The sequence below is a fragment of the Amphiprion ocellaris genome, chromosome 2 (genome assembly GCF_022539595.1).
Source record: "Amphiprion ocellaris isolate individual 3 ecotype Okinawa chromosome 2, ASM2253959v1, whole genome shotgun sequence".
Taxonomy (NCBI): domain Eukaryota; kingdom Metazoa; phylum Chordata; class Actinopteri; family Pomacentridae; genus Amphiprion; species Amphiprion ocellaris.
The window spans coordinates 18,423,471-18,447,126 of NC_072767.1; the positions used below are offsets into that span (position 1 = coordinate 18,423,471).

Sequence of the window (23,656 nt, forward strand, 5' to 3'; positions counted from 1 at the left end):
GATACATTTAAAAACCGTCATCAGCATTTAGTGTGTTTCTCCACTCAGAACTGTGTGAATCGACCCAAAAAGACTGAAGAAAATAACACAAAATTAGATCTGCAAATTCTTTATTTTATTTTTTTTTTTACTACAAGTATACAAAACTTGACAGACAAATCTATGAAAATGGATCTTATTTACAGAAACAAGTGTTGAAACGTGGAGAGGAACTGGACAGGCATGCTGTGCTGGTTTTAAAGCTCAGGAAAGAGACGAAGAACGTCACGCCGAGGACTGGACTGAGGCTGACTGGGCGGCAGGCTAGAAGAGAAAAGCAAAAAGGCAACGTGACATCAGAAAGGACTCGATGTATATGTAGTACGGATTCATGAGAGCATGTAATTTGCACAAACGTCCATTTAGCATTTTGATTGCAGATTTTTCTATAGACATTTTATCCAACCAATGAAACCACTTAATGTGAGTGGCTTCAAGAAGATACCTGCCACACGATTCCTTCTCTAAACGTGAGAATATAAAAAGAAATCATATCTATAATGCAAACGCAAGACAAAAACTGTTTTGTCAAATTTGACTATACCAAGATTCAACTTCAGTGGCAGTTAAAGATGCACATAATAATGTGCTCTGAAATTCGGTAAATCCTACTGACATTATTCCAAAATGAAGAGAGTCTAGGCACCCTCTTTTGAGGAGGTAAAGTTAGGTAGAACATCCCAGATAGCAAAGTTCTCTCATGTCAGCAACTATACAATTCATCCTAAATGAACATTAAAGCCTCATTTTTAATGAGACTTTCGGACATTCACTTACTTCAGATGTGCCTATTTGATCCCATCATGAATAGTTACTGAAATAAAGCTACAAAAACAAAATATTTCACTTGACTGGAGATCCACTTGCAAGCAGCAGCAGCAGTGGTTATCCTGTCTCTCTACGGCATCACAGCACAAACATATTTCAGAGAGTCCTGTGGATATATCAGTAAGTAAGACATGAGCCTATCACTCGCCTCCTGTGATTTTCCCTCCTGGACTCCATTGCCGTTGCTGGCACTAGAGTCACCGCTGCCATTAACTGTGGCTTCCTGTTTTGCTTGTTTAGCATCAGTGTCCTTTACTGGGCTCTCCTCCTCTTGTTTCCTCTGTGTAGAAACATAAAACCAGGACAAAAAGGGGAGGAAAAGAAGACTGAGGCCTGATGTACACAACTGTATTCAATGCAAACAACCTTTCGGGTTGATATTAAGAAAGAAGCGACAAAAACCAAATATGACGTCAGGAGCTGTGACCTACAATGTCAAAAATCACACAACATAATGAATCATGCACACAAGTCAGCCTATAACCAAAGTTTAATTTCTAGCATTCAGCCCCGCCACAACGCAAGCATCTACACACATGCACCAACTCCAGTTCAACAGCACTTCAATCACTGCACAGGTCACGCAAAAGTCACAACACACAAGCTAAAGAATGACATTTGCAGGAAAGCCATAACCAACCACAGCAGGCAACCACGCAGACCTTACAACACAAAGCAAGCCACACAAGGCCAACTTCAATGTACAGGCAATTACATTTCCTGTATGGAACCAACTGAAGGTATTTCTTTCAGTAATTACATGACTGACTTCTGCCCAGTACAACAAAGAAAAACTGGACTTTGGCCTGAGAAGTATGATGCAAGTAATCAAAAAAACTTGAAATGCACAACTGATGGCAAGTGGCAACTACAGATTTGTGGGCCTCACCTTTTTCCTGACCAGATGAGAGATGTCAGAGACTGCCTTGGAAGATGAAGCACTGCCAGATGTTTTAACTGGAATCTGAAAGACAAAAAGTTACATTTTCTGTTGGTTCTTTCATATCAACAGTAAATAGGGCTTTATTAACAACAGCCATCATGCAGTGCTATTACCTGGCTGGTGGTTGCAAATGTTGCCGTTGATGATGAAGGTCCACCATTCTCACAGGGGAATGCTGATGAAGTTGAAGCACCGCCCTGCAAGAGGTGAGTCAGTTACACACAAGTTAGGGTTGCATCACTTTGCTACTTCTTGTACATTTGTACTACCCTCTACAGGTAGACACGGAATATTTCACAAACAAATAGTTTAATCCCTAGATGCTGCTGTCATGTGTACCCACTAGTGTCTGCTGGATGGCCTGTGAGGCAGCGCTAGCTGTTCTCTGGCTTTCCTTTGCATCCTCCACTTTTTCCCTGATATCAGGCAGAAGCAGTTTCAGTTCTTCCATCTCATTTTTCTCCTCTGCTGCACCATCTGCTCCTTCTGCTGCATCTATCACCTTCTGCAGCATGGCTACACACAGACAACAATCAGATGAAGACAAGAAATGCATGATATGGAAGGGTAGCCTGCATAACAGTCCCAGTTTTTTTGTGTACAACTTCTGAGTGGGTGACACCACACTCTTCCAACCACTCCCTGAATTTTCAATTACAAATGATCCAGCATTGATAGATACGCACTACCAGTCAAAAGACTGGACACACCTTCTCATTCAATGGTTTTTATTTAATTATTTTCTACATTGTAGATTAATGCTGAAGACATCAAAACTACAAAAGAACACATATGGAATTATGTTGTAAAGAAAAAAGTGTTCATCTTCAGTATTAATCTACAATGTTGAAAATAATACAAATAAATAAAAAGCACTGAATGAGAAGGTGTGTCCAAACTTTTGACTGGTAGTGTATGCACAATAAGATCAAAATTGTAGTCTTACCCAGACGGGTCTCGATGACTTTTATGGAGCTGTTGTAGTGCTGGATGGCCTGACTGTACTGATCCATGTAGCAAAGTGTTGTAGCAACGTGGTAGTGGGTCTCAGCGAGCAGACGACTGTGGGAAGGTAAGTGCTTCAGCTGCAGGGTGAGACACTCCTGGAAGTCCTCTAGTGCCTGAGGATAGTTACCTGAGGTGAAAACAAGGCCATCAGATTTGGACAGTGAAGAAACTGAGACACAACTCCAACCCTGGAACTTCAGTCTTCTGCATGGGAGCAACATACCCGACTCAGCACTGACTTCTCCAAGTTTCAGATACACCTGGGCGGCCATCAGCTGGTCGTCCTTGCTTTCCTTTCTGCACGAATGAAGCGAAACATGAATAACATAATTAAGTGCTGAACTTTAATGGATCAATTTCATGTTGTAATGTTGCCCGTACCTTTTATAAATGACTTTGGCGACCTCTAGCATCTCCCAGGCCAACTGTAAATTCCCAACTTCATCTTCTTCCTGAAAGGTGGGAAAGCTGTCAGAAACCCTGAATGTTAAAACAAAAAGTCAAAAACCATCAAATATGGGAACTGACCTTATCTTGCCCATTTTTCTCTTCATCGTCATCACCGTCGTCGTCATCATCATCGTCATCACCTGTTGAAGCAAAATAAAAACTTAAGGCCAGATAACCTCTATTGTATTACGGGACTTCAATAGAAACTGAAGACAAGCGCGTTCAAATGGGCAAATAGTTCCCTAAAAACGGCATTTTACACTTGCTACACTATTTTTCCCCTTCACCTTTTATGACACCCGTTAATGTGAACTACTGTAAATCAAAAAATTCCAAGTATGTGCTCAACACATCCACACCAATGGTGCTCTGTATCTAAACATCTACTACCCTCTGGTTCCTCCTCGTCCTGTTCCTCCTCCAAAACTTCCTCTTTTCCATCCTCTGGCTCTATCTCGACCATCTTGCCATTCTGCTCTTCTGAGGCATCAGTCTTCTTTTCTGTTTCTTTTTCTGGGGATCCTTCCTCCACATCATTCATAGAAGCATCTGGGCTCTTCTCAACTTGATTTACTTTAGCTTCCTGGACTGAATTCTCTTCCACATTCACAGGAAAACTTGAGGCACCCTCTGATGCGGTCACATTTTGCTTGACAGGTGACTTCTCCTCGACATTTTCCTTTTTCACCTCTGTGTCGCTCTTCTCATCCTTAGTCTTTTCCTCCTCTGCCATTGCATCATACACTTGCTTTCGTAGGTCATCTCTAGTTTTGTCTGCACCAGTGGCACATGAGAATTGGTCTTTCCATTGTTAAAAACCCAAGTAACTTACCTTGATTGTATTGTAAATTAATTTACATTAAATTAGTGAGCCATAATCTAAAAGGCAATTCACTTGACCTTTGACTGTGTGTGTACAAGGATTTGATAAATAATGACTTCTGACAAACTTGGGATTTGTCGCTTTAAATATTAAAATAAGTTAAAATTTGAAATGCTTAACTGCACTGACCATCAAGGTTGTTGGCACTTTCAATATTGGAGTTGCTGGGCTGCTCCTCTTCTTCTGATTCTTCTGGGACTCCCTCTAGGGCATTGCCAAGGACACTGTTCTCCATCCTGAGAAAAAGACAAAAAGCCATTATGTTATCAAAAATTAGGTTACTGCTTACAACTGAAGGAAAACAGAGCAATGTCCAAAAATTGTCACTCTGAATGCAAATTAACTGCTGACTGGTGAGCACTTTGCAGCACAGGAAATTACCAGAGAATAGATAAATGATATATAGGTGATGCAGCAGTAGTTAACTCAGCATCAATCTTACAGAAGGGCTATTAAAATAGGAATCTGCTTTTTCCTGGCTCAGAATGGGCCTTTGGGAAATGATTACACACAACAGTAAGCATGATCAGTCTGCACACAGTATAACGGCAATGAATCTGTGTACTTTCCTGTTATTTCTGACCATTTCATAAACAAAAATATCAATTTATAAAAATCTGTAGTCTTATTATTTTTGCCTCTGGTAAAACCTCTTTGGGGTGGGGAAGTAAAAATTCTTCTCTACAGGAAAAAAAAACTTTACAAACCTGGCAAGCTCCAGTAGGGACTTCCCACACAGGAATAAAGCCTCACCACACTCATCTGCAGTGTCCCCATATCTCTCAGCCCTGCCAGTAAGACAAAACAAGTATTAGGTGGAGAAAGTTTTGATGATCACATACATGAACAACATTACGCTACTGCAAAAGTCTTTACTGGGTTGAAGGAAAACTTAATTATTTCAGACAAAACATATTGTACATCAACTTTCACTTTCCATTTCTCATTTATCCAGACTGATAGAGCAAACAGAAAAGATACAAAATTAGTCAGTCACACTAAGTATGTTTTTTTTTTAAATACATGCAATCCTTTGTATTAAAAATAATGAATGCCATTTTCCATGTTGAATCACTGATGGCGCCTTCCTCATCAGTACTCACAGCATGCCGCAGGCATCCTGAAAGACACTGACAGCAGAAACAACATCTCCCATCACCAGATGCCTGTTGCCTGTGCCAATCAGTTTCTTTGCCTCCTCCATTACGTCAACTGAGCTGCAAGGGGAAAATACACGTTAGTTATACTGGGTTGATGCTGAATTAATCAACGCCTGCAGAAGAGTTTGTTATAACACTACGGACACTAACCTGTCTGCAGCAGCTGCCGACGATGATGAACAGGGCTTCTCCTCCACACTGCAAGAGTTTAAACTGAGATCAGTCAAAGCAAGTTTGGCCTCAGTCCGAACTACAACCACAGTCGACACGCTTAAGTTATACGGCTCATTCAAAGAGTTTCATGTCCTAAGACATCAGCTACGCCTTACTGTTGTTAGCATCGTGTGGTTGTTAGCCAACTAGCTTGCCAGTGGGGGGTGACAGCGATGTTGGTAGCGTTTGCAGACACTACAAGGTGCCATCAGCCATCTGATTACTTTAAAGTGAGTGTCACTAGCCGTACGTGTGCATACTAAAAAATACATTTCAACACATTCTGAACACGCAAGGTCGCCAGCGTTAGCCGCGTCATCTAGCTAAAGGCTAGCTAGCCGTGTTTCCCCTGCTACGTTTATTGTGACTACAAAGAGAAATTACAAGCGGTTCTTACCTCCCAGAGCTCGACGCGGCGGACGTTTCCTCTGGCATGGTTTCAGAAGGACAGTACAGACCGTGAACAGACGGAAAACCGACGGGCTTCTGTGCAGTGAATGAAGTGCAGCTAGACCTCCTGGGACAGTCTTTGTTGGCGCGCTTAAATAGAGAAAATAAGGCTTTCTGTTTCCGCCTAACTTGGAACGCGGGAGATCGGAGTTAAAGGGGCCGCAGCAAGTATCACGGTGCGTTTCCGTGTCGTGGGACAAACCATACATTCACAGCAGCACAGGCAATACGACAGCACGGAGTCAAACATCAGCATAACATCAGTGCGATTGTGCTATATATGCTCACAAATGTCTGAAATACTAAGAGGATATTTCCTTGGATTGTCCTTTTGATTAATACACCGCTCATTGTGCTTCAAATGTAAGTGTACCTAAAAACACGCATTTCTAATTGAAATTACCCACAGATATTGAATACAACAACTCCGTTTGGCTATTTTATCACTGAGATGTAAAGTTTAAATGCGATAGCTTGATAAGACTGTAAGTGTATGTCACCATTTGTCCGAAAATATATAATTTTTTGCTAAAAAAATAAAAAGAATAAATAAATAACCGACGACAGTTTTCTTGATGTTCAGCCGAGGAAAAGGCTAAGGACTCCACTGAAAACAAACAGGACAGACGGGGGTAAACCTGTCTGTCCTAGCATCTCCAAAACACAGAGTGAGTAGAGGAAAGTGTCCCCACCTTTCGTTTATCTTCGACCGCACCTTGCCATCTTGAACTATATATCTCGTCTAAACAAAGCACAGATAAATATACACCACTAATTTGTACGGTTTTCTACGATTCTAGTTTGACAGTTTAGCAGCCTCGTTGGCGCAGTTAGGCAGCGCGTCAGTCTCATAATCTGAAGGTCGTGAGTTCGATCCTCACACGGGGCACAAGTTTTTCACCCGGTGAAGGTTCTCTGTCCTATTTACCAGGCTATGGTACAAGTGAAAGCAAAATGTCTCACCTCAACTCATTAAAGATAGTAACAATAAACTGTAAGATTGTCCTTAGTTGGCAAGTTTCAACGGCCGTTTACAGCTCGTTGTGGCCGTTATCTTGCTAGCAATAACATAACTCGTTTCATAGCTATATGCGGTCAAGGTAAGTTGGAAACACCCAACATTAACATTACTCGACCACGTAGTACTTGTAATGCTATTTTTAAAAATATTGTTATTTTTGTGTTATTTTATGTTTGTCAGAAAACTGGTTATATTAAGCTGGGTGCAGGCTAGCCTAACTGCTAAGCTACAACAAGCTAGTTTATGCGCTTCATATGTTAGCATACATTTGGTCCACAGAGCTAACCATATGACTTTCTAGTATTAAATTAACAGCAACCTTTCTGAAACACCCAAAGGTCGTTAAAAACACCTGACTTGTGTTTCGAAATTACTTCCATGCTCATTAAATACTGTTCTACTGAACTGACCTGGAAAATAATTGACGTTGAATTATTACACAAGGTTTTTCACCAAGTCGGGTGATTTTCTCCAGTAGCCATCTTGTTCTGAAACTGGAGAAAAGTTTTTAGAAAAAAGTTTCTGTCCCTCAGTAGACGGAACATCAGACTCATCAGATTCTGAATTTTAAAAGCTGCTGAATTTCTTACTTTGATTTTTTTTTGCATCAAAATTACGTATGTGAATTTTTCATGCCTGAATTTAGTTCATCAAAATTCTAAAAACCAGTTAAAAATTCAATGTCTTCAAAATTCGCCATCAAAAAAATTCGATGTGTTCAAAATTCACCATCAAAAAATTCAATGTTCAAAATTCGACATCAAAAAATTCAATGTTCAAAATTCGCTGTCAAAAAATTCGCTGTTCAGATCCGGGGGACTCAGGCGTAAACAATCGATCCTGGCCAAAATCGAACCAACGCCCAGCCAATCACGTGGCGCTCCTCCGGTCATGTGACGCAGACGGTAGACCTCACAAGACCAACCACGGCTACCAGCATGAACAATGGCACTTCAGTGAGTGTATTAATCCTTTTTGTTCTGTATGTGGTTTGTTTTTGTGAGAGTCAGTAAGCTGTAATGCATGCCGTTAGCTGCGATAGCATAGCGATAGCCGCGCTAATACAGCACTAGCACAGCGTTAGCCGTGCAAATACAACGCTAGCACAGCGCTAGCACAGCGTTAGCCGCGCTAATACAGCGTTAGCCGCGCTAGCCGCGCTAATACAGCGCTAGCCACGCTAGCACAGTAATAAGGTCACACAGACAGCACGTTCTGCAGCTGGGTAGTTGAGTAACAATTTTATAAATGCACAAATGGGTGGAAGTGTGATTTTTGTGCCTGAAAATGCAGTTAAATCACAGAGCAGTGTAAAGAAACTGGTCACCTAGCAAACTGAATTAGTCTAGGTAACACTTATTATTATTGTGCAATGATAGATAAATGCAGCCCATTTTTTCAACTGTTTCCTGTTTAGTATGTGTACCCTCCTTTTAATTTGTTCGAAAAGAAGTGTCTAATGAGGCAGTCTAGTCTTTCAGTCAGGTTAAGTCATTTATCCAATTGGTGCTTTGCATTACATAACTTTGTTTTTCGGCTGCACAGGTGTAGTGGTTAGCACTTTCACCTTCCAGCGAGAAGATCCCTGGTTCGCGTCCCAGCTTTCCCGGGATCTTTCTGCATGGAATTTGCATGTTCTCCCTGTGCATGGGTGGGTTTTCTCCGGGTACTCCGGCTTCCTCCCACAGTCCAAAAATATGCTGAGGTTAATTGATCATTCTAAATTGCCCGTAGGTGTGAATGTGAGAGTGGTTGTTTGTCTCTATATGTAGCCCTGCAACAGACTGGCAACCTGTCTAGGGTGTCCCCTGCCTTCGCCCGAGTTAGCTGGGATAGGCTCCAGCCCCCCCCCCGCCCGCGACCCTAGTGAGGATTAAGCGGTGTATAGATAATGGATGGATGGAACTTTGTTTTTCTCTGTTCTAGGAACTATTGTTAAATCATCTTTATGTGAGACTGTTCTCATTTGGAGCATATTCTCGGACGCATGCCTCTGGATCTGGACTTCTTAGAGTTCACTTGCACATAAGAACTTGTGTTTTTAAATGATTTATCCAACCAAGTAGAAGTTTGCCCAGCTATTTTAAATGCACTGACACAGCTACACCATCTTATCAGCTCAGAAAAAGAAAACAGGAATCAGTACATTGCAACTGTGCACTCTGAGAGAGGAGCAGCTGGGCGACAAAGAATGGTCACATCCCCAGAACACCTGTACAACTTACTGGAACTTAATATGTCTGTCCCATGTATAGATAATGGTATCTGTGAAATATTAGCTGAGTATGTCAAATACTTTTAGATTTTTTTAAGTGGACCGTAGACATAGTTTCAGTATTTTTTTTTCTCACATTGAAATTTGAGGCTATGTATAATATATATATAATATCTCAAGAGTAATTCAAGATAAAAGCTGGAAATTTTCATTTATTTGTCTTGCTAACATAAGCATATCAGATTGCTATTAAATACAGTGGTGGAAAAAAGTTTTTGGACACCTCATACATTTGTGAAATATTGCATTAAGAATCCCTCTGAGGTCTTCAAATGCAATTTCTATTAGTTCAGTCACAGCCATAATACGAAACAAATCCTAAAAAAGCCAATAAAAACTTGAAATTGATTGGTTCCTTAAAAATAAGAAATTTTGAGTATTTAGTCATTTTGGTAGAATATAGTTTTGTTATTCATGTAAACAATAAACAAAAAAAGCATCATTTGTGTCTGTCTAATGCAGTCACACCCTTTGAAACACAAAAGACTTTCCAACAAATATTTCACAATAATATTTGAGATTGTGGAAAATTTTAAGGGTGCCTGAAAACTTTTTCCACCACTGTATCTGTCAAAGCATGAAAATTTTCCATTGGAAAAATGCCACTATCTCCAGAATGACATATGTAGTCATGGTTCCATTATGCCAATGTCATGGTAATGACTGGATGCAGGGCTAATTTACAAAGAAATTACACAAAACAACATGTCAGGTTTCAAAGACTAGACTTTTCATAGATCACTTCATTTTTTTCATATTTCAACTCACCCATAATCTGAGATTATTTGATCTACTTGTTCAGTATTATAGATTCTTCATCATTGTTCTGAGATAGTGTCATTCAAACAACCTCAAATTTCAATGTGCAAAAAAATGCCTGTTGAAGTAGGTTGACAGTGACTGGCAATTTAAAAATATTTTTTGCTGACAGTATTTGGCATACAGTATAAAGTGTGTGTGTGTGAATATTTATTTATTTAATTATATATTGATTGATTGATTGATTGATTGATTGATTGATTGATTGATTGATTGATTGATTGATTGATTGATTGATTGATTGGTTGGTTGGTTGATTGATTGATTGATTGGCTGGCTGCTGTTTTGTAATATTGCAATGGATTTTCATCCCATTCACCAGTGAGAAAATAAAGTCAGTACAGTCCAGTTCATTTTTAACTCCTGCTTTAATGCCGTGATTGCATGTATTGTTCACCAGAAGTATTCTTAACTTCAGATACTTTAAATGTATGGCAGAAACACACATACTTGAGCCAGAGAACCTGTCAGGTGAGTTGGGAGAACAGGTAGGGGAGGGAATCCAAAAGTGCACTTAGTTTTGTCAGTCAAGTAAAACTAACTAGAGAACAACACATAACATATCTTGACTGGCAAGTGCAAATACAGGCCAGGATGTCAGTCTTAAATGATGTGTAGTCCTTGTAATGTCCTGGGAATGTAAGGTCTCATAGCAGGTGGAGGCTGTGGGGTATCTGCCATTCACTACTTCAGCGGAGAGAGTTCTTGGTAGAGTCTCCCATCCAGTCCAGAATTTCACCAGACTGGTCAGTTCAGATGGTGCTGCTATGGAGTGGATTAAAATTGATTAAATAAATGGCTACAACAAATTATCAAAAACAATCTAGGGTACGCACACTGAACAGGAAACAGTTGAAAAAATGGGCCGCATTTATCACTGTCATTGCACAATAACTCTTGATACAGCATGCTGTGAAAGAATGGTCAGCCGTGAACAGAGCAGTCTAGGGCAGTTCATTTCAAGCTATTCGCTCACAGTTGTAACTACTTTGCACAGTTTAAAACCTTTCAAGATCAGGAGTAATTTAAAATGAATCAAACCAGGACATTAACTTGAGCAGAAAACACACATAATAAAGTGTTACCTAGACTAATTCAGTTTGCTAGGTGACCAGTTTCCTTACACTGCTCTGTGACTTAACTGCATTTTCGGGCACATAAATCACACTTCCACCCATTTGTGCGTTTATAAAATTGTTACTCAACTACCCAGCTGCAGAACGTGCTGTCTGTGTGACCTTATTACTGTGCTAGCGTGGCTAGCGCTGTATTAGCGCGGCTAACGCTGTGCTAGCGCGGCTAACGCTGTGCTAGCGCGGCTATCGCTGTGCTAGCGCGGCTATCGCTGTGCTAGCGCAGCTAACGCCATGCATTACAGCTTACTGACTCTCACAAAACAAAGCACATACAGGACAAAAAGGATTAATACACTAACTGAAGCGCTGTCGTTCATGCTGGTAGCCGTGGTTGACCCCGGTCTTGTGAGGTCAACCGTCTGCGTCACATGACCGGAGGAGCGCCACGTGATTGGCTGGGTGTTGGTTCGATTTTGGCCAGGATCGATTGTTTACGCCTGAGTCCCCCGGATCTGAACAGCGAATTTTTTGACAGCGAATTTTGAACATTGAATTTTTTGATGGCGAATTTTGAACATTGAATTTTTTGATGTTAAATTTTGAACACATCGAATTTTTTTGTTGGCAAATTTTGAAGACATTGAATTTTTTTGATGGCGAATTTTGAAGACATTGAATTTTTAACTGGTGTTTAGAATTTTGATGAGCTAAATTCAGGCATAAAAAATTCACATACGTAATTTTGATGCAAAAAAATTCAAAGTAAGAAATTCAGCAGCTTTTAAAATTCAGAATCTGATGAGTGATTTTCTTCCATACCCTATAATCACATATAGGTGTGTACATGAAAACTACAGCTATTGCACAGAAAAACTTTCTTATGAGGGGAAGTGGTCAGCAGGTGGCGCCCATGTTCCACGTTTCAGCCCTAGTTTCCTCTGACTCCACTTCACTCCGCAATCAGTCAAATTTATTGAATCATCTTATTTGCAGAAACATCTGTTGTGCACTATTTATGAGAGATATAACGTCATAGAAAACAAGCATATGGTTTATGACCCTGTAACTTGGTGAACTGCATGTAAATTGCCTTTATTCTCTGCGGTTGTTGTGATAGTTATTCCCATGCTTTGTTGTCAAGTTTTAGCGGATTTTTGCCGCAATTGCTTTCTGGCAGCCGCATGATCAAAGGCAGTGGTATTTTTTAGGTATTTTTATTTTGAGTGGACATGTCAATTAAGTAATTGGGGCACAGTGGGAGAGAGAGAGAGGGGGGACAGAGAGGAGGGCTCTGAGCCTCGGCGGGCTCCTCTCAGACTTACCGGCTGCAGATGAAGTTTTCAGTCACACTGCTCGGTGGGACTTTTTTTTTTTAAGGATTTCACATTAACCGTCCAGACTCTCTATCTGCCCACTGACATGTTGCGATGTTCCGCGCAGCCTTACAAAACGTGGATTTGTTTTGGGTAATTTTGCTGTATGTTGTTTTTGTGCCGGAGACTGGCTGTGGATCAGCCGATGCAGACAGCTGTCATGAGGTGAAGACAGCTTACATGATGCGCCAAATAGGCCCGGTGGAGCTGGTGCCAGACAGACCGGGGACAGGTCAGTCAATCTCTCTGCAAATGTTTGCTATGCGCTGGAGGATATTACATGAATTATTCTCACAACTAACACGGAACACATAGAAGTGGGAAGCGACTGAACTCGAGTGTACTTTTCATATAGTCAGACTTTACTTGAGATTTTTCACTTTGTGCTAATTTATACTTTGTTATATTTTAGAGACAGATATTGTACATTTTACTCCAGTATTTATCTGACATTTATCAAAGACAAAACATATGATGAGTTGCAATGTTAAAAGTATATACATTTTTTTGGGCTATTTATGTGTTTGTAATAATAAACCAAGACTATAGTAAGCTTGATGATGGCGCTATTCTAATGCACAATGACAGCTTTTCCTTTTTAATTTGTTAAGTGCATTTTACTTATAGATTTTTATGCCTGTAATGTTTATGAACGCATGCCTTGCAGCTCCACATAATATCCCCACTAACCACAAGAGCATTGTTTAAACCTCTGCTCAGTGTCTATCTTGCTCTGAGTTTTGTCATATGTACTTGCAGCACTCACAGGTTTTAGATCAGTAGCTTTGTAAATGTAGGACTCAATTCCACAGAGAGGATCATCTCTGTGCTGCATTAAGGGCGAACCCTTTAAGGGGAGAGAGGCTATTTCTGCTGAAAATTAACCAGAATAGTCTGGAAGCCCTATATAGAGCTCCTGAAAGCATACTTGGCTGTACATGGCAGCGTTAATTATCGTGTTTGCTAAATCTAAATGCCCATTTGAGATTTTGTCTGGCTTATGAGAGTCTCTTTTTAATATATGACTGAGCTGGAAGTGTACATCTTAAATGTTAATGAAAGATCATCCTTCACATCGAAACTGCACCCTAAAAGAAATGTGGTCCTTATGAGGTGGTGGAGGGGATGATAGAGATCTTGACTCAAGTTTAGCTTTTTGTTTTTCAACCTTCGCATAACTTTACAGTGCTCCTTGTGTCAGTTATTCCATACACAGATGCACAACATTCAGATATGTAAATAATCTCTGACAGACATCACTGTAGAATTGAAAATATGTTACTTTCGCATGCAGGAGTTTCAAGTACCCAAAGAAAGCACTGTAATAGTTCTACAGTGTTACTGGTTTTAGATCAGTGACTAGCTTTGTGCCTTTTGCTTGTGATTGCTAACAGAGATTTTTGGCAGTGATGTTTGCTAATTATAGATAATTACCAGAGCAGAATCTGTGCACATCTATACACAACATATCTGCATAACAGAGCCTCTTGTTCTGGTCTTCAACAGCCATGAATCACTTAGTTTGAGGAATGTGCAATTTTAAGAATCTTCTCTCGCTGATGAAGACATCCACTCGTTTATCCACAACTGACTGGATGAAGGCACTAAACTCTGGGATGTAATTGGTCTTGGCTTCTGTAAATTGAATCCTGAAAAACAAAGTGATTTCTCTGGAATATTTGTGACACGTCTCCTAAAATATCTGAATGATTCATCACTGAATTTGGAAAAAGCAGATTTACAAGGAAAAAATCCTGGCATAAAGTACACATACTGGAAAATTTCCAAAGGTTGCAGCCTGGTGGACCACCTGTTACCATGTGAATGGCATTCCAAATGTGTATTATTTGATCCGTCAAACTCCATCTGCTGATGGAGGCCATGTGATGCAGCTGAAATCTCTGGAAAAATAACAAGTAGATCTTGCAATGCAATTTTTTAATTATTAATTTTTTACTAATGCATACTTTTGACAAAAGAAGAGAGGCCACACAGTTTTAATTCTTGCTGAGTCAGTTAGATTTTAAGCTGCTGTTTGCAGACTTAAACCTTGTTGCAAAAATTGAGCTTTGAGATGAACTCAGCCTCTGCTGTTTCCCACTAACCTGCTGTCCCTAACGCAAGTGTGGAATGCAACATGCCTTTACCAATACATCGTAACTATCCCAGCAGTGAGGTCCATTGTTAGCTAGTGCTAATATGAATAGTCCAAAGTTTGGCACAGGCATGGTGTGTGTGTGTGTGTGTGTGTGTGTGTGTGTGTGTGTGTGTGTGTGTGTGTGTGTGTGTGTGTGTGTGTGTGTGTGTGTGTGTGTGTGTGTGTGTGTGTGTGTGTGTGTGTGTGTGTGTGTGTGTGTGAGAGAGAGAGAGAGAGAGAGAGACTGTGTGTGGCTCACATAACTTTGCAGTTCATTCCTCTCATCTCTTTCTCCCCCTTGATCTATCTCAGTCAGCTGCTTGACAGCTTGGCTTACAGTAGTCTACCAGAGTCAGACTGCTCCACACCGCACACGCACACACACACACACACACACACACACACACACACACACGCACACAGGTCCCAGCAGGCTCATTGTACAATTAATTGTGTGAGGTTATAAAGTCTTCTGGGTCACATGCTTTTAGACACAGATCTACATTGAATAGCCAAATAACAGTGAGTCCTGTTAGTTAACAGTGGTGGTAAAATGTAAGGAAAAACGGATTTCTTCAGAATTACACCATCTTTGGAATCAGTAGTAGTAGCTGTTATTACCTGTTACTGAGCCCAAAGGGAAAAAAAATCTTTTTCTATCCAAAAAGATATGTATGATATTTGACATTTCTCAGACTTTGCATAGTTTATGTAAACAATAACAATCAGTGATTTCCTCTATCTTTTAGATGATTCTCTCCGAGTGTGTGTCCACCCTGGGCCCAGCTGCTGTACTAGTAAGATGGAGGACAGCTACATGGCGGCAGTTCGCAGTGAGACTCAGCAGAAGATGCGATCCTACAGCTTTGAACTCAAGTACCTGATTGCTGGACACACCAAGGCTTACCATGGTAAGAGAGGGAAATAGAGTTACAGAGGGAGAGAGGGGTGTAGATTCGAGAATACAATACTTGCATTGTTTCATTTTGTACATCAGTGAAGAGAAACCAAAGAGAAAAAGTGAGAGAAAAGTATCTCTCTAAACTACATCACTCTTTAGATTAAAATGTCTTTATTATATTGACATGTTCTAACTGGATTTTGAAGAGATTCCCATACATAGTGGAGAGCATAGTGCATCATAGTACTATGGTTTGGAGATTTTTTTTCTTTCTGTTTTTCTTTACTGATTTTTTTCTCTTGACACAAGACAAAGAAACATCTATTTCAAGTGACAAGTTAACAGAAGAGGGATATATATATATATATATATATATATATATATATATATATATATATATGTTTATCCCTCTTCTGTATATATATATATATATATATGTATATATATATATATATATGTATATATATATATATATATATATATATATATAAAAAAATAAAATTTCAAACAGACTCCTTGCAAAAGCACATTTATTTGCCACATTTCAGTGCTGCACCTTCATCAGCCACATGGTTTGTTGCAAAGAGAAGCCATCAGAAATAGGGAGCATCTGTAACGCCACAAACAATCGCATTCCATGTATTCTGTATGAAGGCATTAATCTTAAAACTTCATTCTACGGAATAACAACTTTTAATAATCTACAGAAAGTTAGAAAGCAGTATATGTCACAGTCATAAGTACATACAACAAGGTGTCATTAGAATAAATCTCTCCTGACTACATTAATCTAAGTGAGCCCCATGCTGATTGTATTTATATATTGTACTGGGGAAGGTCTAAAATAAATGTATTTTTTAAGGCATTTATTATCAATGTTAATCTTTACAAAAAATTATGTTCAATTTTACCTACTTAATATGTGGATTTTCTTGATTGTAAATGCCTCGAGGGTCCATAGACCTATTTAAAAGGACCCACTTAATTGAGTGTATACGGTCCTGACAAAACAGACTTTAATTTTCAGGATTATTTTCAATATAAATGTATATTGTAAGCAGACTGTATTGCTGTATTTACTATGAAGGATTCTACTTATTCATCAATGCATTTTACATACAATGTAAGTGTATCTCTGCAGGTTCATCAACATATGCTGTAAGATGTTAGAAAAGCATATGTTTTTATGGAGTGCAGTTGGTCCTATGGGGCTTTTAAGCATTTACATCATAGTATTTTATCCACTGAATGTAAGCCATTTCGAAGTACATTTATGACTGTTGCAATATACAGAGTTTTCTGACTTTCTCCATGTTATTGAAAATTGTCATTCAGTACAGTGATGCTGGGACTCAGGACTTCCTTTAGTATGTGGGGGATGTGGTTGGTTGTGGAGTTACAACTACTCCCTGCTTAATATGGCTTCGCTTTGTAACAATGTGCCGGAGGGCTGTTTGAAACATTATTCCCTTGACCCCAAACAACACCTAACCTGCAACATTTAAAATATAGACTCTTTAATACAAAGCGCACCTACATTTGCCTCTCTAATACAAGAGAAAAACATGTCGGATTATTAAAAAACATCCCATAAGCGGCTCAGCAAATCTAAAAATGAGAGACCTCTGTCTTTTTTGAAAAACTTTAATATTTCTAAGGGCTATTTGACTTTAGTGTGTAGACACCACCTGGGCTCGGAGAAACTGACATGAAATTTCTCTTTTCATTTTTGAATAAAAATCTTTTTTAACTTAAATGTTCAAAAAAAATTTGGTCATTTTAAAAGATTACATTTTTTTAAAAGAATCCAGAAAATTCTTATAATGTATTCCAAGATGAATTGGTAACAAAGATAAACATTAGTTCTTGTTTCTCTTCAGCTGTATTGCGACAATGCGTTTCTCTTAGATTTATTATTGAAAGGCACTAATAATGTCAGTCAAAGTCAGAGTGACTTTAATAGCAGTCGTGATTTCGATGTTTTAACAGTTTTGTCAAGAGCCTGTAGCCCCTCTGTCATTCTCACTTTGTGTGTTCATCATGAAATAGCTAGTTTGTGTCAGGTGGTGGTGTGAGGCCAGTTTATTTTGTGAGGCGCCACAGTGGCTAGCCAAACAAACAACTGATGTTCGATTGAGTCTTTGAGAGAGCAAACTCTCAGAGGGAGCAGCGGAAAACTTTGTTACAACTCTCCGCTGTCTTTCTCTGTCTGTCTGTCTCTGTCGCTGTGATAATCAGGTTTTGTTCTTGACCAATGAGAGAGCGAGGGACGAAGAATGTTTACATTCAGTACGTATCCGCAGCAAAGTGTTGTTGCCGTGGGCAACAGCCGGTCTCAAACGGGCTGCTCTGAATAGAAGGAAGAATACTCTGCTTGTCCACTTGTCTCTCAACGCTATTCACCAGTCTGTGTGAGCATGTGTGTGCGAGACAGACCCTGTGCTTGTATGGGTTTACGTGCATGGATGTGTGCATGTGTGCTGCTCATGCAGGGTGGCGATTATGAGAATTGTAGAGTTGATGAAGCCCAGCAGACAGACATGGCAAACATGTACCTCTCTGTTTTCTTTTTTTTCAGTCTCTCTGTCTCTCACCCCCTCTCCCCTCCACTCGCTTCATCTGAATACACTCAGGCTGGGTTTCAGCTGCTATTTATGCCCAATGGATAGCTAAACCATCCATGGGTAAAATTAATGCCAAACAACCACACACAAAGAAGGGCTGAACAAGCCCGAAACAGCAGCAAGGGGACAAGCTTAGAATTTGCTGCATTAACTTGAAATTTTGCAGGTTCAAACACTATGATATGATCAATTCACCCAAACTGCAAAAAAGGATATTTTTTCATTAACCCCAGGGGATATCCAGCCATGCAAATAATTTAATGTGCTTGTGATAGCTGTTATTTTGAAAACACTGCAGCCATCTCAGCACAGCAGTGGTAAATAGGATTTTTACTTTGCTCCTCGAAGCACTGAAAAACTGCCGAAAAGAAAGCAATTTTTGCCAATACAAAGTGATAAATAATGTTAAAGTCTTTATTTGGTCAGGTATAATGGTTTTGCACTCATGCAGTGTTTTTTAGGGAGGACTTAATAAAAATAGATTCTTTACATCTAATGCTTAATGTTTATCTGTCCCAAAGTGTTTTTGCAGCCACTCATTTTTACTGCAGTTAAAGATAAAATTGACAGACAGTGTCCTGGATGCTCAGGATACTTTGCTGTCAACAGTTTCCAGAGGAGCTGCTTCTTTAGTTTTACAGCGGTGCCATATTTATAAACCCTGGACAACTTACACTTAACGTTGTTATGGACAAATGAGGAAGACATGCTTTTTTGTTATTTGCATCCCTTGAAATGAATTAATAGATGAATTAATTTACTCGGGAAGTCCCTTAAAATTATAATTCTTTTTCAAAGAAGACTTGGCAAACAAGGCACACCATTGTAAAGTTATAAAAAATTTGGAGCTCAAGCATGACAACTAAAGACACGGGACAATTAATGAAATTAATTTTGCAGGACAGCAGTGTTCTTCAACAGCTGAACTGAGTCTCACAGGATTCCCTCTTCTGAGCGCAGTGATTATAACCCACTGGAGAAACTGAGACATGCCCAGAGCGCTTGTAGTCAGGCTCTACTTACACCCTGTGGATTACTTAAGTGCGTGCGTGTGTAAATATGTGTCTGCATGCTTGCGTGCGTTTCTCCTGGCACTATAAGACCCTTGTGCCCTCTCTTCCACGTCGCAGCTGTTGTCCAATCACAGAGGGTAAAGAGCTAATCACATGACCCCATGTGAGTAGACTTTGCCGTGTCACTTGATGCTGTCTGTATTTGAGTTGCTATTGCCAGGACATGGGTATGCAAACACATAAAAGTGAGACATTCTCACTCAGTGCTTTGGCCTAAAGAGCTGCTGCTCAGCGGCCTCATCCTTCAGCGTGTACGCCCCTTCATACTAAATCTTTGCCTTCAGTGGCATTTTTGTGAGTTATTCAATAAATCCCTTATCAAATTACTCTCTTGTAGGGTCAGATGGTTGTGATGGTGAAATACAAAGCTGTTAAGACACAAACCCACACGTGCATTCACACAGAAGCATGCACAATGACTGACAGAGAGGCTTGGTGAAAGTCATAGGTAAATAGGTTTCTCTCCCTGTCTCTCTTTCTCCCAGTTGTCTGTATGTGTGTGTCAAGATGCCTTCGGACTGACATCACCCTTTTTACTTGGCAAGTCTCAAACATAGAGGCACTGACTGTCACACAGCATAGAGCCTCTGTAAAGGGGAGGGTGCCGTCCTCTTTATTAGACCCTGTCTGACATAGGAAACACAGTGGATCATGAGATTGGGCCTCTCATTATCACCTGTCTATAGATAACAGGGTAGTGAAAAGGAGCTCGGGGATGAATTAAGTTTGAGCTATTTTGGCACGTATGCAGCAGGAAAAGTCAGTCCAAGGTCAGTTAGACAGAGACTGTGTGACAAGGAAAAAGAATATATGCACAGACATGAAAATCTTAAATTGACACGTCAATGTCATGCCCTTATTTGAAAGTGAAACAACTTTATACAGACTTATTGTATGTAAATGGCTATATATAATTCATTGTGCATGCGTATTATATTCACTTACACTATATGTGTACTTAATTTATGGTAACAGTCCCCCACTGGTATATGGCATGGTCAAGATTAGATAATAACTAAGCAAGGGGAGTGCTCATAGACACATTATTATAACTGCACTGTTAGCACAGCTGTCAATTGTTTGTCTGTTGCTGTAATTTTATATGATAAACTAAGAGCTCTGTGGTAGGTGAAGCACCCAGACCATTTGCTTCAGTTAAAGTAACAATACAACAATGTGGAAATACATGTCCAAGTTAAAATTGTGTATTCAAAATCCTAATTCAGTACATTTGCATAGCTATTATCATCAGGGCGACTTAAAGCCAGAGTGTGAAACAAATGAATAACTGAACTCTTGCAAAACCAGTTTACACAATGCTGATTAGGCCTATCAGCACCGCCGATGTATATCTGTATTTCCAGTTTGAAATCTGGTACTCCCGTAGCAACGTACTTAACGTCAACCAGCACTGGCTGCTTTGTCAGTGCTGACAAGTGACACAGCTGAGACAGAGAAGGCTTCAGCAATCTATGGTGAAGTATGGTGAAGGCTATGGTGGAAAAACCATCCACAAAACGTTTATGACAATGCTCCAGATCAAAAATTAATAATTCGTAATTGTAGTTCCACACTGCAGATTTAAAGTATCGGAAGTAAATACTCATCATCTATTAATGACATGCTACCGTATATGACATAATAAGACTGTTAATGTAGATGCATTCATGTGAAAGCAACATGTTCCCATTCAAGACAGTCAAAATAAGACTAGTTTTAAAAACTTTATTTATAAGTTGATAGTTTAGTCAAGTGTTTTCCAACCTGGGGGTCACAAGAGAAGTCTGATGAATCGAGAATATTAACTTTAGTTTTTTAAAGATGGACAGCCCTCCACTGAAGAGTTGATTTCATTTGTCAGCATTGCAGGTTGCTGTTTTGTTGTGAGATCATTAATGGGGCAGAAATTATTTTTTTCATGAAATAATTTGAACACTTATTTAAAATTAAAGCATTTGAAAAGTGAAGAAATGTCTCCTTGGTAAAACTACTGACAACCCTGAAATATGATAAAGAGCCACAATGCTGTTTCCGTCTGAGAGTTAAAAGCGAAAGAAGTCAGAAACAATTAATCTTTAACCTGAAACAATGCATTGTATTTCAACTTTTCATATGCTTTTTATGTACACAGCAATAAGTCTTAATCTGAAAAGTAATCTGTAACACATATAAATGTAGTGGAGTATAAAGAACAATATTTCACTTTGTGGTGCAGTGAGTAGCAGCAGAAAAAATCCAATCAAGTACATGAAAAGTAGCTCAAAAGCCACATTTAGTCCTTAGGGACTAATGTCTGGGAACTTTAGAGTAAACTAAAGGTTCCTTCAGCCCTTTGTTGTCTGTGTTTTGACTGTGGTTCCAGAAAGATTAGGTAAATTAGTCAGCCAATCTAAGAAAAAGCAAAGACTGTTTTTCTGCGTCATATTTGAGTTAGACTTCAGTGTGAACAAGTGTCTCAAATTCCCACTGCATGTCTTTGCATAAATGTTGAACACAGTCCAGACTTAACTCCAGTCCCTCTATCATACAACCTCTTTATTAGCTGCATGTTGTGTCAAAGAACAAATGTAAAATGAACACAGTCAAAATACGCTTTTTTGCAGTTGCAGGTTACAGTGTTTGGAATATAAAGGAATATAATGTTTTCAAAGTCAGTTATTCTATGTGTGCTGATTTTGGCTCATATGTAAATATGAGTTTCACAAAACAGTGTTTTTTGCTCCATATGATTTGAATTATTAAGACAAGAATTACTAATCGTCAACAATTTGAATTAACAACCAATTACCTATGATCAGCTAGGATTTAGTTTTTGTAGATGGATTTTGTGCATGAGCCGTGCAGACCATCTTACAGGAATGCTTGATACTTGGAAAAGACTTTAGACAATTTGTAAGTCAGCAAGATGAGTCATATTCACAATAAAGAATCACAATAACTTTGCCAGCAGGTAATGGTGTTTAATGCTTACATATTCTGACTTATTATAGTTGTGACTAGGTACATGGATGTTTGGCACAAGTGTCCATGGTATACACACAATAAAATCCCTCTCTCCCTGTCTTCTCTCTCATTCCAGAGACCTTTGAGTCGCTTGTGTCCTTTACATCTAACCTGACCAGCACTCTGTTTGACAGCGCTTACTCCAGTCTGGCGTCCAACTGTCGCCCCCTTGTGTTTCACCTGTTCAGCGACATCAAACGCCACCTATCTGGAGACTCTAATTCCTCCTTGGACAACGCTGTGAGGCGATTCTACAATGATCTCTTCCCACTGGTCTACCGCCGCCTGCTCAACCCTGGGATTGGCCACTTGTCAACCCCGTCCTATTCCTCCCTTTCCACGAATCACGACGAATGCCTGCGGCTGACGCGGCAGGATGTCAGCCCATTCGGACTTCATCCTCGCCTTCTTGTCAGCAGCCTATCCCGGGCGCTCGGGCCCGGTCGAGCGCTGAGCCGACTGTTGCAGCTGGCTGGAGAGGTCGTGAATGCGACCGAGAAGACAACGTTATCCAGAGAGTGTGGGCGCGGGTTAGTGAGGATGCAGTACTGTTCCCACTGCAGAGGCCTCACTCTGATACGGCCCTGCACTGGACTGTGTGTCAACATTATGAGAGGATGTCTGGTAAGCCTTTGAATGTGCATTTATGCTTTCTGTGTGTGCAGCTGTTTAAATATAAGTGTTTGTTTGCATTAGTTTTACACTGTCCACACTGATACCAATACATTTCAACAGTGGACTTTACAGGATGCGGAGTATGTCTCGGTGTCTCATTTACAATTTTAGAAATTTTATACTTAAAGTTAGAGTATGCAGAAACATTTTTATGCTGTATTTGTTGAAAGTCTCTTCACATCTTGACAGCAATCAATAAATCAAATGATCTGCATTCACTTGAGATAGTTGGATGGCCTATTTGTGTCTCAAACTACATACAAGGCTTCCTCCTTGCACACTACCTGTGGGCTCATTGCACTTCACTACATGCTACAAGACTAGCTGGACATACTGCTGGAGTTAGTGAGCATATAGCACAAGAATAGCAGATACAGTGCAGCCACATTTTACAGTTCCACTTCAGCCTACACACAACAAGAAACACAGTAAAGACCATAACCAAAAGACATTAAATAAAGCAAGAAGTCAAACCCGAATCACCCTCGGTAGGTTTTTCCTGGACTGGCACCTGGCAGTAAATGCAGGAGTCAAAGGGCCTGGAAAGTGACACCGTGGCTCCTCTTTTTCTGTTGCACAAGTAATAATCTGCCTTTGGGGTGACACTTATTGGTTTAACTGAATGAAACATGATGTCATTTGAATGATTTGAACTCCTCTACCTTCCAGTGCTCTCTCTCATGTATTAGTCCACCTGCTGTATTC

General features: G+C 39.8%; 2 protein-coding genes and 1 non-coding gene across 6 annotated transcripts in view; 2 read left to right on the top strand and 1 right to left on the bottom strand.

Moving 5' to 3' along the window:
• Window positions 1-93: 93 nt before the first annotated feature.
• On the bottom strand, window positions 94-6,124 carry nasp (nuclear autoantigenic sperm protein (histone-binding)). 3 transcript variants are annotated; one of them, XM_023268589.3, is made up of 15 exons: window positions 5,922-6,121; window positions 5,462-5,509; window positions 5,255-5,368; window positions 4,859-4,939; window positions 4,281-4,387; window positions 3,659-4,042; window positions 3,347-3,408; window positions 3,200-3,270; window positions 3,042-3,115; window positions 2,757-2,945; window positions 2,154-2,326; window positions 1,924-2,007; window positions 1,757-1,831; window positions 1,016-1,147; window positions 94-303 (listed from the first exon to the last, which is right to left on the bottom strand). In XM_023268589.3, the coding sequence occupies exons 1-15, from the start codon at window positions 5,957-5,959 to the stop codon at window positions 265-267; spliced, it is 1,671 nt and encodes a 556-aa protein (XP_023124357.2). In that variant the 5' UTR covers window positions 5,960-6,121; the 3' UTR covers window positions 94-264. The 3 variants fall into 3 exon arrangements, with proteins under 3 accessions (XP_023124357.2, XP_023124358.2, XP_023124359.2); XM_023268590.3 differs by lacking the exon at window positions 1,016-1,147 and having other exon boundaries at window positions 5,922-6,124; XM_023268591.3 differs by lacking the exon at window positions 3,659-4,042 and having other exon boundaries at window positions 5,922-6,113.
• A 665-nt stretch (window positions 6,125-6,789) lies between these two features.
• Window positions 6,790-6,863, top strand: trnam-cau (transfer RNA methionine (anticodon CAU)). The gene has a single exon. It is a non-coding gene; the product is annotated as a tRNA-Met (tRNA).
• Window positions 6,864-12,462: 5,599 nt separating this feature from the next.
• Window positions 12,463-23,656, top strand: part of LOC111567448 (glypican-5-like) — a 66,716-nt gene continuing 55,522 nt past the window's right edge. The window contains exons 1-3 of one of the 2 annotated variants that reach the window (XM_023268588.3): window positions 12,463-12,770; window positions 15,425-15,586; window positions 22,353-22,900. In XM_023268588.3, coding sequence (XP_023124356.2) covers window positions 12,593-12,770; window positions 15,425-15,586; window positions 22,353-22,900 — 888 coding nt within the window. In that variant the 5' untranslated portion in view covers window positions 12,463-12,592. The remainder of the gene's footprint in view (window positions 12,771-15,424; window positions 15,587-22,352; window positions 22,901-23,656) is intronic. The other variant, XM_023268587.3, reaches the window with a different exon arrangement.